The 12346-nt window shown below is 41.4% G+C and overlaps 1 protein-coding gene across 7 annotated transcripts in view; it reads left to right on the forward strand.

Moving 5' to 3' along the window:
- The window catches only part of gpatch8 (G patch domain containing 8), a 194305-nt gene that overhangs the window by 35801 nt on the left and 146158 nt on the right, over positions 1 to 12346 (forward strand). For 4 of the 7 annotated variants that reach the window (XM_078529752.1, XM_078529754.1, XM_078529756.1 and 1 more), the window contains exon 2: positions 10483 to 10557. In XM_078529752.1, coding sequence (XP_078385878.1) covers positions 10483 to 10557 — 75 coding nt within the window. Of the gene's footprint in view, positions 1 to 10482; positions 10558 to 10805; positions 10828 to 12346 lie in introns of those variants that run through there. The other 3 variants (XM_078529753.1, XM_078529760.1, XM_078529755.1) reach the window with 1 other exon arrangement.

Consider the following 12346-nt stretch of genomic DNA (forward strand, 5'->3'; position numbering starts at 1 on the left):
TAGGGGTTAACATATTGGCATGGATAAAAGATTGGATAGCTAACTAGAAGCAGAGAGTTGGCATAAATGTGTCTTTTTCTGGTTGGCAGGATGTGACGAGTGGTGTGCCACAGGGATCAGCGCTGGGGCCTCAACTTTTTACAATTTATATAAATGACTTAGATGAAGGGACAGAAGGAATGGTTTCTAAATTTGCTGATGACACAAAGATAGGAAAGTAAATTATGAAGAGGATGTAAGGAGGCTAGAAGTGAGATAGGTTAAGTGAGTGGGCAAATATCTGGCAAATGAGGTATAATGTGGGCAAATGTGAAATTGTTCATTTTAGCAGGAAGAATAAAAAAGAAGCTTATCTAAATGGTGAGAGATTGCAGAGCTCTGAGATTCAGAGGGACCTCAGTGTCCTAGTGCATGAAGCTCATAAGGTTAGTATGCAGGTACAACAGGTAATTAGGAAAGCTCATAGAATGTTATCATTTATTATGAGAGGAATTGATTACAAAAATAGGGAGGTTATGCTTCAGTTGAACAGGGCAATGGTAAGACCACATTTGGAGTATTGTGTAAAGTACTGGTCTCCTTATTTAAAGAAAGATGTAAATGCATTAGAAACAATTCAGAGAAGGTTTACTAGACTAATATCAGGAATGGGCGGATTGTCTTATGAGGAAAGGCTGGACAGTTAGGCTTGTATCCACGAGAGTTTAGAAGAGTAAAAGGCAACTTAATTGAAACCTTTAAGATCCTGAGGCGCCTTGACAGGGTGGATGTGGAGACGATGTTTCCTCTTATGGGAGAATCTAGAACTGCGGTAACTGTTTAAAAGTGTGGGGTTGAGAGTCTTTGGAGCTCTCTTCCTCAAAAGGCGGTGGAAGCAGTCTTTGAATATTCTTAAGGCAGAGCTAGTTAGATTCTTGATTAACAAGGGGGGTGAAAGGTAATCGGAGGTAGGCAGGAATGTGGGGCTGAACTTACATTCAAATCATCCATGATCTTATTGAATGGCAGAGCAGGCTCGAGGGGGCCGAGTGGCCCACTCCTCCTAATCTGGTATGTATGTTTTTAAGTATGTTTGTATGTGTAGATCGGTGGTTCCATTTAGCCTTGGTACAGTTCCAGCAGCATATCATATGGTAAAAATTATATGAGGTAGACTGTTTTTGATTCTTTATCTGTCCATTTCTTTCTTCAGTGTTTATACAATGTAGTATTGTCATCTTCTCCTTAGGTAATTACTTGGGATTGAGGATGACTTGCTTTCATTCTGGCTCGGTGGGTTCTCAGATGGCTGATAAATGTGCAATCTGTGGACTCTGCCACATGTGGGGCAGGTGGTGCTTGAAGGGTTGGGTAGGTGGCTTGTTTTGAGGTTTGTGCGCTCCCTCCAATGCCTCGAGTTCACCTCTGCATGTTTCAATGAAGTCTCTCGATGTGTTTGGTGCCTTACATAGGAACGTAGGACTTAGCAGGAGTAGGCCATTTGGCCCCTCGAGCCTGCTCCACCATTCAATAAGATCATGGCTGACCTGATTGTGGTCTCAACTCCACTTTCCTATATGCCCTCCATTACTCTCGACTCCCTGTCCATCTCTGCCTTGAATAAATTCAATGCCACAGGCTCCTGCTTTCTGGGGAAGATAATTCCACATGCTAATGACCCTCTGAGAGAAAACATTTCTTCTCATTTCTAATTTTATATTCCATTCCCCTTGCAATAAATGCCAACATTCCATTTGCCTTCCTAATCATTTGCTGTACCTACATATTAATTTTTTGTGACTCATGTACGAGCTCACCCAGATTCGTCTGTACCACCGAGTTCTGCAATCTCTCTCCATTTAAATACAATACTGCTTTTCTATTCTTCCTGCCAAAGTGGACAAGTTAACATTTTCCCACATTATACTCCATCAGCCAAATATTTGCCCATTCGCTTAACCTGTCTATATCCCTTGCAGACTCTCTACATCCTCTTGGCAACTTACTTTCCTACCTATCTTAGTGTCATTGGCAAAATTAGCTACCATACATTTGGCCCCTGCATCCAAGTCATTGATGTAGATTGTAAATAATTGAGGTACCAGCACTGATCCCTGTGACACCCCACGAGTTACAGCTTGCCAACCTGAAAAAGACTCATTTTTCCTAACTCTCTGTGTCCTGTTAGCTAACTAATCCTTTATCCATGCTAATATGTTAGCCCTACGCATGAGCTCTTATCTTGTTAGTAACCTTCAATGTGGCACCTTGTCAAATGCCTTTTGGAAATCCACGTATAGCACATCTGCCGGTTCCCTTTTATCCATCTTGCTTGTTACTTCCTCAAAAAACTCTAATAAATTAGTTAAACAGGATTTCCCTTTCACAAAGCCATGTTGACTCTGCCTGATCACATTGATTTTTCTAAGTATTCTTCCATAACTTCCTTAATAATGGATTCTAACAGTTTCCCTATGATAGATGTTAGGAAACCAGAGGCTGGTTAGCCTGCTTCCTGTCTCCCTCCTTTCTTGAATAAAGGTGTTAGAGTAGCTATTTTCCAATCCATTGGGATCCTCCCAGAATCTATGGAATTTTGGAAGGTTATAATCAATGCACCTACTATTTTGCAGGCACTTCTTTTAAGATCCTTGGATGCATGTTATGTGATTCTGGGGACTTGTCAGCCAATAGGTCAAATAGTTTTCTCCGCACCTTTTTCCTAGTGATGGTGATTGTTTCAAGTTCCTTCCTCCCGTTCGCTTTTTAATTTTCAAGTATCTTTGGGAAGTTTTGTAAGGGCAGAATTTTCAGCTTGGTGTGTGGGCATGTGCCTGACCCGCTCAAGCGTAAAATAGTGCATGATGATGTCAGGCAAGTGTTCTGACGTCCATACCGTGCTCGCGTGATATTTCAGTCGGCGGGTGCGTGTGAAATCAGAAGCACGTCCGCTGACGAGGGCAATTAAGCCCATTAGAGTTCCAATTATACCCGATTTTTCGTGGTCCATCCAATCTTATGGTTGGCAAACGGGCAAATCTGCCAGGTGGACTTTGCATTTTTGATGAAACCTCTTCCAAGGGCGGGAGGAAGTTTCCGTTATTAAATTTAAAAAAAAATGTATGGGCAGAATTTTCATCATGTATATGTTCAGGTGACTGATTCTGATGCGTGGACATTTTTTTTCTGGATTTCAAAATCTTTCTTTACTGCTTTTAAATTCTTCGGCTCCCTGAGGCAACTCTCTGCCTTCAGGGAGTTTTCAATCTGCCCCCCCCCCCCCCCCCCCCCATATCTGCGCTTCTGCCAGGGCCTGCCCATCCCCTGCCCCCCACCCGGCAGCACTCCTCATTTCAGCACGTGTTTCGCACTGGCTGGCCGTTAATTGGCCAGCCAGCGTGAAATTGCGGTGGGGGCCAATTGAGGGCAGCGGTCCTTTCCCTGGCTGCTCCTGGGCCCGCCGATCAGGCCCGCACACCGAGCTAAATATCCTGCTCTAAGTCTTCTACAATGAAGACAGACACAAAAACTAGTTCAACACCTCTGCCATTTCTTCGTTTTCCATTATCTATTCCCCAGACTCTCTAGAGGACCAGCACTAGCCTTAGTTACTCTCTTCCTAGTTAACTACTTGTAGAAACTCTTTTTATATTACCAGCTCGCTTTTTCTCATTCTCAACTTGCTCCCTCTTTATTATTTTTATAGCCATTCTTTGCTGATTCTCAAAATCTGACCAATCTTCTGACCTTCCACTAACCCTTTGCAGATTTGTACAGTGTTTCTTTCAATTTGATACTATTCTAAATTTCTTTGTTCAGCCATGGAAGAGTTTTCCTTTCTTGCTAGGATAAATCTTTGCAGAGTTATTAAATATTTCCTCGAAGCCTACCACTGCGTCTCTACTGTCCTACCATTTAAACTAGTTTCCCGGTTCACTTTACTTTCACTTAGTTTGCCCTGCTTTCATGCCCTTTTAATTTTAGTAAGGTTTAAAATACTAGTCTTAGACCCACACTTCACCCCTTCAAACTGAACATGAAATTCTATCATGTTATAATCGCTGTCATCTAAAGGCTCATTGCTCATTACCTATAATCTACTCCCACAAGTGACCTCGTACCTTTCGTATTTCTTATCTCCACCCAAACTGATTCTACATCTTGCTCTTTTGAACTAAGGTTATCTCTCACTACTGTACTAAATAACATCCTTAATTAACAGAGCTACCACCATCTTTTTCTAGCTTCCTATCTTTTCGAAATGTCAAATACCCTTCAATGTCCAGGCCTCAGCCTTGATCACCTTGCAACCATGTTTCTATGATGGCTATCAGTTCATACATATTTATTTCAATCTATGCTAACAATTCATCCATTTTGTTACAAATGCTGTGTGATTTCAGATACAGAACCTTTAACTTTGTCTTTTTGCCATTTTTGCGATCTCTGTCCTTATCTAAGTTTGTGTTCTCTGTCCCTTCCTGCCACACCCTGGTTATCTTTACCCAAATTGAGCCTTTTCTCAAACTTTGTTACGCTTTGATTTACTACATCTCCCCTCACATGATCCCTTCGCCCCATTATTTATTTTAAAGCACTCTCTCCTGCCCTAGATATATAACTCGCCACAGTACTGGTCCTAGTGCAGTTCAGGTGAAGACTATCCCAGCAGTACAGCTCCCACTTTCCCCAGTACTGGTGCCAATGCCCCATGAATCAAAACCCATTTCTCCCACAGCAGTCTTTGAGTCACGCATTCGTTTCTCTAATCTTATTTACCCTATGCCAATTTGCTCTTGGCTCAGGTAATAATCCAGGGGTTATTACCTTTTGAGGTTCTGCTTTTTAAATTTGACCCTATCTGCTCATAATCCCTAAGCAGAACCTCTTTCCTAGTCCTATCTATGTCATTGATACCAACCTGGCAACTGGAACCTCTCCCACCCCCCCACTGCAAGTTCTTCTCCAGCCCAGAGCAGATGTCCCGAACCCTGGCATGAGGCAGGCAACACAGCTGCCTGGACTCACGCTCTCAATTGCAGACAGCTGTGTCAATCTCCTTGACAATACCGTCTCCTACTACCACTAAATTCCTATTCACTTGCCATGCTCAGCTCGCTCATCCACTCTGCAGCCCCCGGGTAGTTGCAAGAGCCTTGAACCTATTGGTCAATTGCAAGGGCTGAGGCTCCTCCACATCTTCCTTCTCAATCCCCTTACCTGCCTCAATCATGTCACACACTCTTGTCTCTGACCACTGACCAAATCAGAAGACCCTAACCTGAGAGGTGTGACTGCTTCCTGAAACAAAGTGTCCAGGTAACTTTACCCTTCCTTGATGCATTGCAGTATCTGCATATCTGCCTCCAGCTCAATGACTCTGAGCTGAAGTCCCTCAAGTTGCTGACACTTATACAGATGTTTTGCTCTGGATCACATTGGCGAGTCACAGCACATCGCCTGTCGTGCCATTTTTATTAGGTTTTAATTTATTATTATTTTCTTAATTTATAATTAATAAAACCCTACTACTCCCAATGAGCTCTACTACTGCTAGTAAACCTTACTAATACTAATAAAATCTTACAATTACTAATAAGTCATCCGAGTTTTGAAAGATAAATAAGCAAAATACTCACCAAACGATCACTTACCTGCTGCATCTTCTCTCATTGCACCAAATTCCCTTACTCACCAAATTCCCAAGTTCGCACTCTATGACTAACAGCACTCAGTGATGAGCTGCAGTCTTTGTGTTTGCGTCCCACATGAATCATCATCTGTTTGGTCGGACACAAGCCAGAGACTCCCATGTGTTGACAGGAATGATTGACTTCTTCGTGAATGTTGAGAATACATCCCTAGAGCATTTCTGCTGCCTTCCTGGGAGTCTCTTGCCATGACCGAATTTGGGGTAGAGCAGTTGCTTCAGGGGCCTGGTGTTAGGCATACGAAATACATGCCCTGCCCAGCAGAGCTGGTTTTGATTAGTGCCTTGAGCAAGTTGGCTTGGGAGAGGACGATGCTGGCATCGGAGTATTGAACACACAATTGTAATATATTGTTTACAAAAATAAACATTAAAAATTGAGAATTTCAAAAACACCAATGTGGGTAATACAGTTTGGGATTGGAGTTGAATTGCAGATGGAGGTGGTTGACAGGCAATTTGATATAATTTGAAGTGCTGTGAAATTCTGTGGGTAATCATTTCCACTTTACTGTTATAGTAAACCCTGATTTAACAAAGAATGTCTTAATGGTAACAGAATAGATTTGCCTTGCAGCCAAAAGTAATTTTTAAAAATAATTTGTATTTACTTTGATATTAGTTAAACACTATCCTTAGGCTAGGTTGACAATCTACATTCATTATGATTTATGTTGCATAAAGTTATACTGCATAAGTAATGTTTACTTTTCATACATTACACACACAACAGAAAAAATAACAGTGTGGCCCATCTGGTCAAAAGTCAATGCACCTAACTTCCCACTTCAGGTATCTAAACATTTCTTCATGCAAATCTCTCTTTTAAATTTTTCCATGTTATCTACCTCACTGGCAGTCTATTACATTGGAGCAATGTTGTTTAGGTTTTTTTGGAGTATAATGTGGGCAAATGTGAAATCATTCATTTTGGCAGGAAGAATAAAAAATTATCTAAATGGTGGGAGATTGCAGAGCTCTGAGATACAGAGGAATCTGGGTGTCTTAGTGCATGAATCACAAAAGGTTTGTATGCAGGTACAGCAGGTCATTAGGAAAGCTAATAGAACGTGTTGTGAGGAGAATTGATAACAAAAGTAGAGAGGTTATGTTTCAGTTTGTTAGGAAATAGAGAGAGAGAGTTTAAGTAAGTTATATTTGTATTTTGTGGCTGTTAATGAGTTTTAGATTTGTATTTCTGTATCTGTGTCAAAAGGTCAAATTGAGTTTTACTTTCTCTTTAAAAAGTGCCTGCATTTCTAATGAGAGTTTTATGACTGTTGTAGCTAAGTTAAACAAACGAGTAGAGAAACTGGGTTGTTGCCTAGCAACAAGGATTCAGAGAGGCAGGTACCTCCCACAGACATACACACAAGAAACTAAAACAGCAGTTTGATTTGGAAGCTGTTTGAGATAAGTTGGTTTTGAAATTAGCTGGCAGGAGACACTGGAGCAAAGGGGATAGCTAGCCAGTCCCAAGCTAAAGAAAAGACCTTAAAATCCAGGGGAAAGTCCCAAGCAGACCCACTAATCAAAGGAAGGACAGGGACCTGGAGAAGTTCCTGTTAAGTGAAGTTAAGAGTGAGGTGCAGAGAGAAAGGCTCCAAGCTTCAAATTTAAAGAGACAAAACCTGCAGAAAGCAGATTTAAAGCGAGAACAGCTTGCACGAGTCAGAAGGTCCAAAGAGACAACTGAAGGCCTGTAACTCTTTGCTATGGGCATGTGAAGCAGTGGTACTGTTGAGTCAGTGAGAGAGAGAGAGAGAGAGTGCGTGAAAGAAAGCTTGAATGCATGTGGTGACCCAGGGGAGAGGAACATCGGAAGGAGAGTTCAAAACCTTGGAGATGAACCCTTGCGGAAGGTGCCTGAGAGAAGGCATCAGTTTTGGAGAAGATTCCAAAGCAAGTCCTTTGAGAGTGGAGATTGGAAACCCTCGTGTGAAAGACGGAGTTCAGTGAGACTGGCTCATGGTCATAGAGCCATAGAGGTCTACAGCACAGAAAAAGGCTCTTCGGCCTATTGAGCCTGCGACGGTCAAATGAGTACCTAACTATTCTAATCCCATTTTTCCAGCCCTAGGCCCATAGCCTTGTCTGCCATGGCATCGCAAGTGAACATCCAAATACTTCTTAAATGTTATGAGGGTTTCTGCCTCTACAACCCTTTCAGGCAGTGAGTTCCAGATTCCCACCACCCTCTGGGTGAAAACATTCTTCCTCACATCACCTCTAAACCTCCTGCCCCTTACCTTAAATCTATGCCCCCGGTTATTGATCCCTTCACCAAGGGGAAAAGTTCCTTCCTGTCTAACCTTTCTATGCCCCTCATAATTTTATACACCTCAATCATGTCCCCCCTCAACCTCCTCTGCTCCATGGAAAATAACCCCAGTCTATCCAATCTCTCCTCATAACTAAAACTCTCCAGCCCAGGCAATATCCTGGTAAATCTCCTCTGCACTCTCTCTAGTGCAATCACATCCTTCGTATAATGCAGATTCCAGAACTGCACACAATACTCTAGCTGTGGCCTAACCAGCGTTTTATACAGTTCCAGCATATGCTCCCTGCTCTTATATTCTATGCCTCAGCTAATAAAGGCGAGTATCCCATATGTCGTCTTTAGCCACCTTAACTACCTGTCCCGCTACCTTAAGGGACCGGTGGATATGCACACTAAGGATCCTCTGATCCTCGATACTTCCCAGGGTCCTACAATTCATCGTGTATTCCCGTGCCTTGTTTGTCCTGCCCAAGTGCATCACCTCACACTCATCCGGATTAAATTCCATTTGCCACTGATCAACCCATCTGACCAGCCCGTCTATATCCTACTGTAATCTAAGACTATCCTCTTCACTATTTACCACCCCACCAACTTTCATGTCATCTGCGAACTTACCGATCAACCCTCCTACATGGTGTGACAAGCGCCCGGGGGGAGTTGAGGAGAGAGCCATAGCATCTATCTGGAGTGGCATCTATCACTTGGTTTCAGAGTGTCGTGTGTCTGACCACAGGTCGCCTATTGGTTTACATGGACTGTGTACTTACTGTGAACATTAGAGTATAAGATAGCTTTTGTAACCTCTGTTTTCCTTACAAATCTGTATATATCTGTGAAGGAGTATTGTAATATAATTCATCTTTCCTTGTTAAATAAATGTTAAAAGTTCATTAGCTAGCTCAGGTGACTCTGTTCAGTAGCCCTTCTCCACGTATCTAAGCAAACAAATAAAAGTTAGCATCTATCAAGCTAGGTTCCTCCCTGGGATAAGCTTGTCCAATGGTAACCTCAGCTGAGGATTATAACAAGTTGTACAGGGCATTCGTGAGACCACTGTACAGTATTGGTCTCCTTATTTAAAGAAAGATGTAAATGCATTAGAAGCAGTTCAGAGAAGGTTTACTAGACTAATACCAGGAATGGGTGGCTTGTCTAATGAGGAAAGGCTGGCCAGGTTAGGCTTGTATCCACTGGCATTTAGAAGAATAAGAGGCAACTTAATTGAAACCTTTAAGAGCCTGAGGGGTCTTGACAGAGTTGATTTTGGAGACCATGTTTCCTCTTGTGGGAGAATCTAGAACTGGAGGTCACTTCAAAAGTAAAGGGTCATGCTTTTAAGACAGATATGAAGAGAAATTTTTCTTTGAGAGCTGTGAGTCTTTGAAATTCTCTTCCTCAAAAGGCGGTGGAAGCAGTCTTTGAATATTTTTAAGGCAGAGCTAGTTAGATTCTTGATTAACAAGGGGGGTGAAAGGTAATCAGCGGCAGGCAGGAATGTGGGGCTGAACTTACCTTCAGATCAACCATGATCTTATTGAATGGCAGAGCAGGCTTGAGGGGCCGAGTGGCCTACTCCGCCAAATTCGTGTTTGTATGTTTTAACTATTGTTTCAAGCCCAATTTCATTCTCTAATGTCCACTGTATGCATTTGGTCTTCTGTCCTAGGAGGACCTAAGTGGAAGAAACTTAAAAATGTAGATTATTCAGAATAAGCTCAGATGAAACCTCTTAAATTCATAGTGCTTTTCCACAGCAACTTCAATTTATATTGGGCCATTAACATAGTAAAATGTCCCAAGGTGCTTCACAGGAGTGGTATCAAACGAAATTTAACATTGAGCCACATAAGATATTAAGCTTGGTCAAAGAAGATAAGTTTTGAGGAGCGTCTTAAAGCCGGATAGAGAGGTTTACAGAACGAATTCCGGGGTTTAAGGCCCAGGCAGCTGAAAACGAGGGCATTTGGAAACCATGGTGAGAATTTTTAACTCTAGGTGTTGCTGGACCAGCAGCCAACGTAGGTCTTTGTAATGAGCACAGGGATGATAGATGAACAGGATGGTGTGTATCCCATAGTTAAGTCGTGTAAGTATATTCCTCCATTCAGTGTTTGACCATGTTTTTTGGAGGCATTGGTGATAAATGGTGCAATGGGCCTTATTTCAGCAAACAAAATAGATCCGCATGAATCAAACATGCGCCTGAATCCCTGAATAGTAATCACTTACTCACTGTCTCAGTAGGAACTGTAAACATTACTGTTGAACCCTGCAGCATGCACCCTATTCCATTTCTATAATGCAAGTTTGACCTTCAACGATACAGATAAAAAAAAGTGAAAATCAGACATGGAATAAGATATTATTGTTCAACGCCTCCCTAAACCTTTATTTCATTTTTTTTTTTGCTGGCATTGTTGCGTTTCAAACACATCTTTCACAATGAGACCAAATAAATAGTTTGTTTTTCAGAGTATGTCTTTACTATTCTCCATTTACTTTTTAGGGGAATCACTTTGATCAATATGAAGAAGGACATCTAGAGATTGAACAGGCATCCTTGGACAAGCCCATCGAATCGGTAAGGATTTGAATTTTGATAGAGAACTGATTTTGTGTAAAGTTGAATGATTAGGTGCCCCTAATGAGGAACAAAAAAAGCTAGTGCAGTTTTAGAAAAACTAGACCAGAAATTTTCGAGCAGTGAAAATGACATAGTTGGTCCAAACTACTATCTAGTGCTTAGTGTACACCTTTATTTTAATTTTAAGTTTTTCGGGTTTCTGTAATATAACGTTTATTAATACTGTGCTGCTACTATATATACAGGACATGAAAAATGCATCTTAAGGTAAATCAACATTTTGTTTGTACTTCATGGATAAGTAGTACACGTGCTTCATTGCTGCTTTCAGTAAAATGCTTCATAAGTAATCCCACCTTATAGAAGTCTCCTTTGTAATATGTTAAACTTTTAAGTAGTTCTAATTCAGTTAGCCTTTACATTACTTGAGTTAATCCAGTGCTTTAGTTTTTCAGCATTTAATTTTGTGCGTGGTAATTGTCATTGCACTCTCAAAGTAAAAGATGGAACTTCATGTGCAATGTGGGATGAGTGGAATGAATGGATGGATGTGTAAAAAGACTGGAAATATGTGCTGATCCTCTTCAGCTACTGGATATTTTGCACACGTTTTACTGGTTATACTAACAATCTATTTGTGCTGTGGTGCATAAAGATGATTTAACTATAGTTCAACAAATACCCATTATCACCACTGCTTAAAATTGATCTTCCTCCAAAAACTAAGTTAAGTATTGAGGGAACCACCCCTTCCCCAGTAGAGGCAAATGATAGATCAACTAAGGACTTGAACATAAGACTAGGCTAGGTCTTGAAAGTGCCCGCTGTCTTGAACCACCATCTTGCTACATTTCCTTAAATCGATGTGATTTCATATAAGGGATAGAACTTTGTGGGTGAGGATATATATATTTTTGTGGGTATTGTGAGACCAATTTAAAAGAAAAACTGCAGCAGATTAGTCGCACCACTCGATTTAAAACAGCTAATTTAAGGTAACTCTTAACACTAACTGCAAGTGAACTGCTACATGTCATTGATCATCTCAAGCCACAGCACACAGTTAGTTGTAAGTAAACAGATCTTCCATCCCAAGAAAGCTGCCAGAAATCAGTTGACAAGTTACCTATTTCCTACTTGTAAACATAACTATTTATTGTTCTGTACCAGACTGTAAAGAAGCTCTCCAGTAGTGTATATGTTCCACTGATTTTGACTGCATACAAAAAAAGCTTACAATTAAAAACAAGAATTTGGGGCAGTAAAGAATCAATTCTATTGTTTGGTTGCCAGTGGCTGTCTAAATTATAATGAACCACAACAAATTGCAATATAAACGAGGTACACAGGCAGCTATGTTCAACATACATGAACTTGGTTAGAATCCATGGAACCACAGAAAAGTTACAGCACAGAAAGAGGCTATTCGGCTCATTGTGTCTGCGCCGGCTGACAAAGAGAGAAGGAAAAACTACTTTCCAGCGCCCGGCCCGTAGCCTTGCAGGTTACAGCACTTTAGATGCACGTCCAGGTGCCTTTTAAATGAGTTGAGGGTTTTTGCCTCCATCACAAAACCAGGCCATGAATTCCAAGCACCCACCACCCTCTGGGTGAAGAAGTTTTTTCTCATGTTCACTCTAATCCTTCTACCAATCACCTTAAATCTGTGCCCCCTGGTAATTGACCTCTCTGCTAGGGGAATTCCATCTGCTACTTTTCCTCCCACTCAACCAAACCATTGATAGCGTTCTGGAGACAACAGCTACCCTTTTCACTATCAACTACA

Source organism: Cetorhinus maximus, chromosome 25 (assembly GCF_964194155.1).
Source record: "Cetorhinus maximus chromosome 25, sCetMax3.hap1.1, whole genome shotgun sequence".
Classification (NCBI taxonomy): Eukaryota; Metazoa; Chordata; class Chondrichthyes; order Lamniformes; family Cetorhinidae; genus Cetorhinus; species Cetorhinus maximus.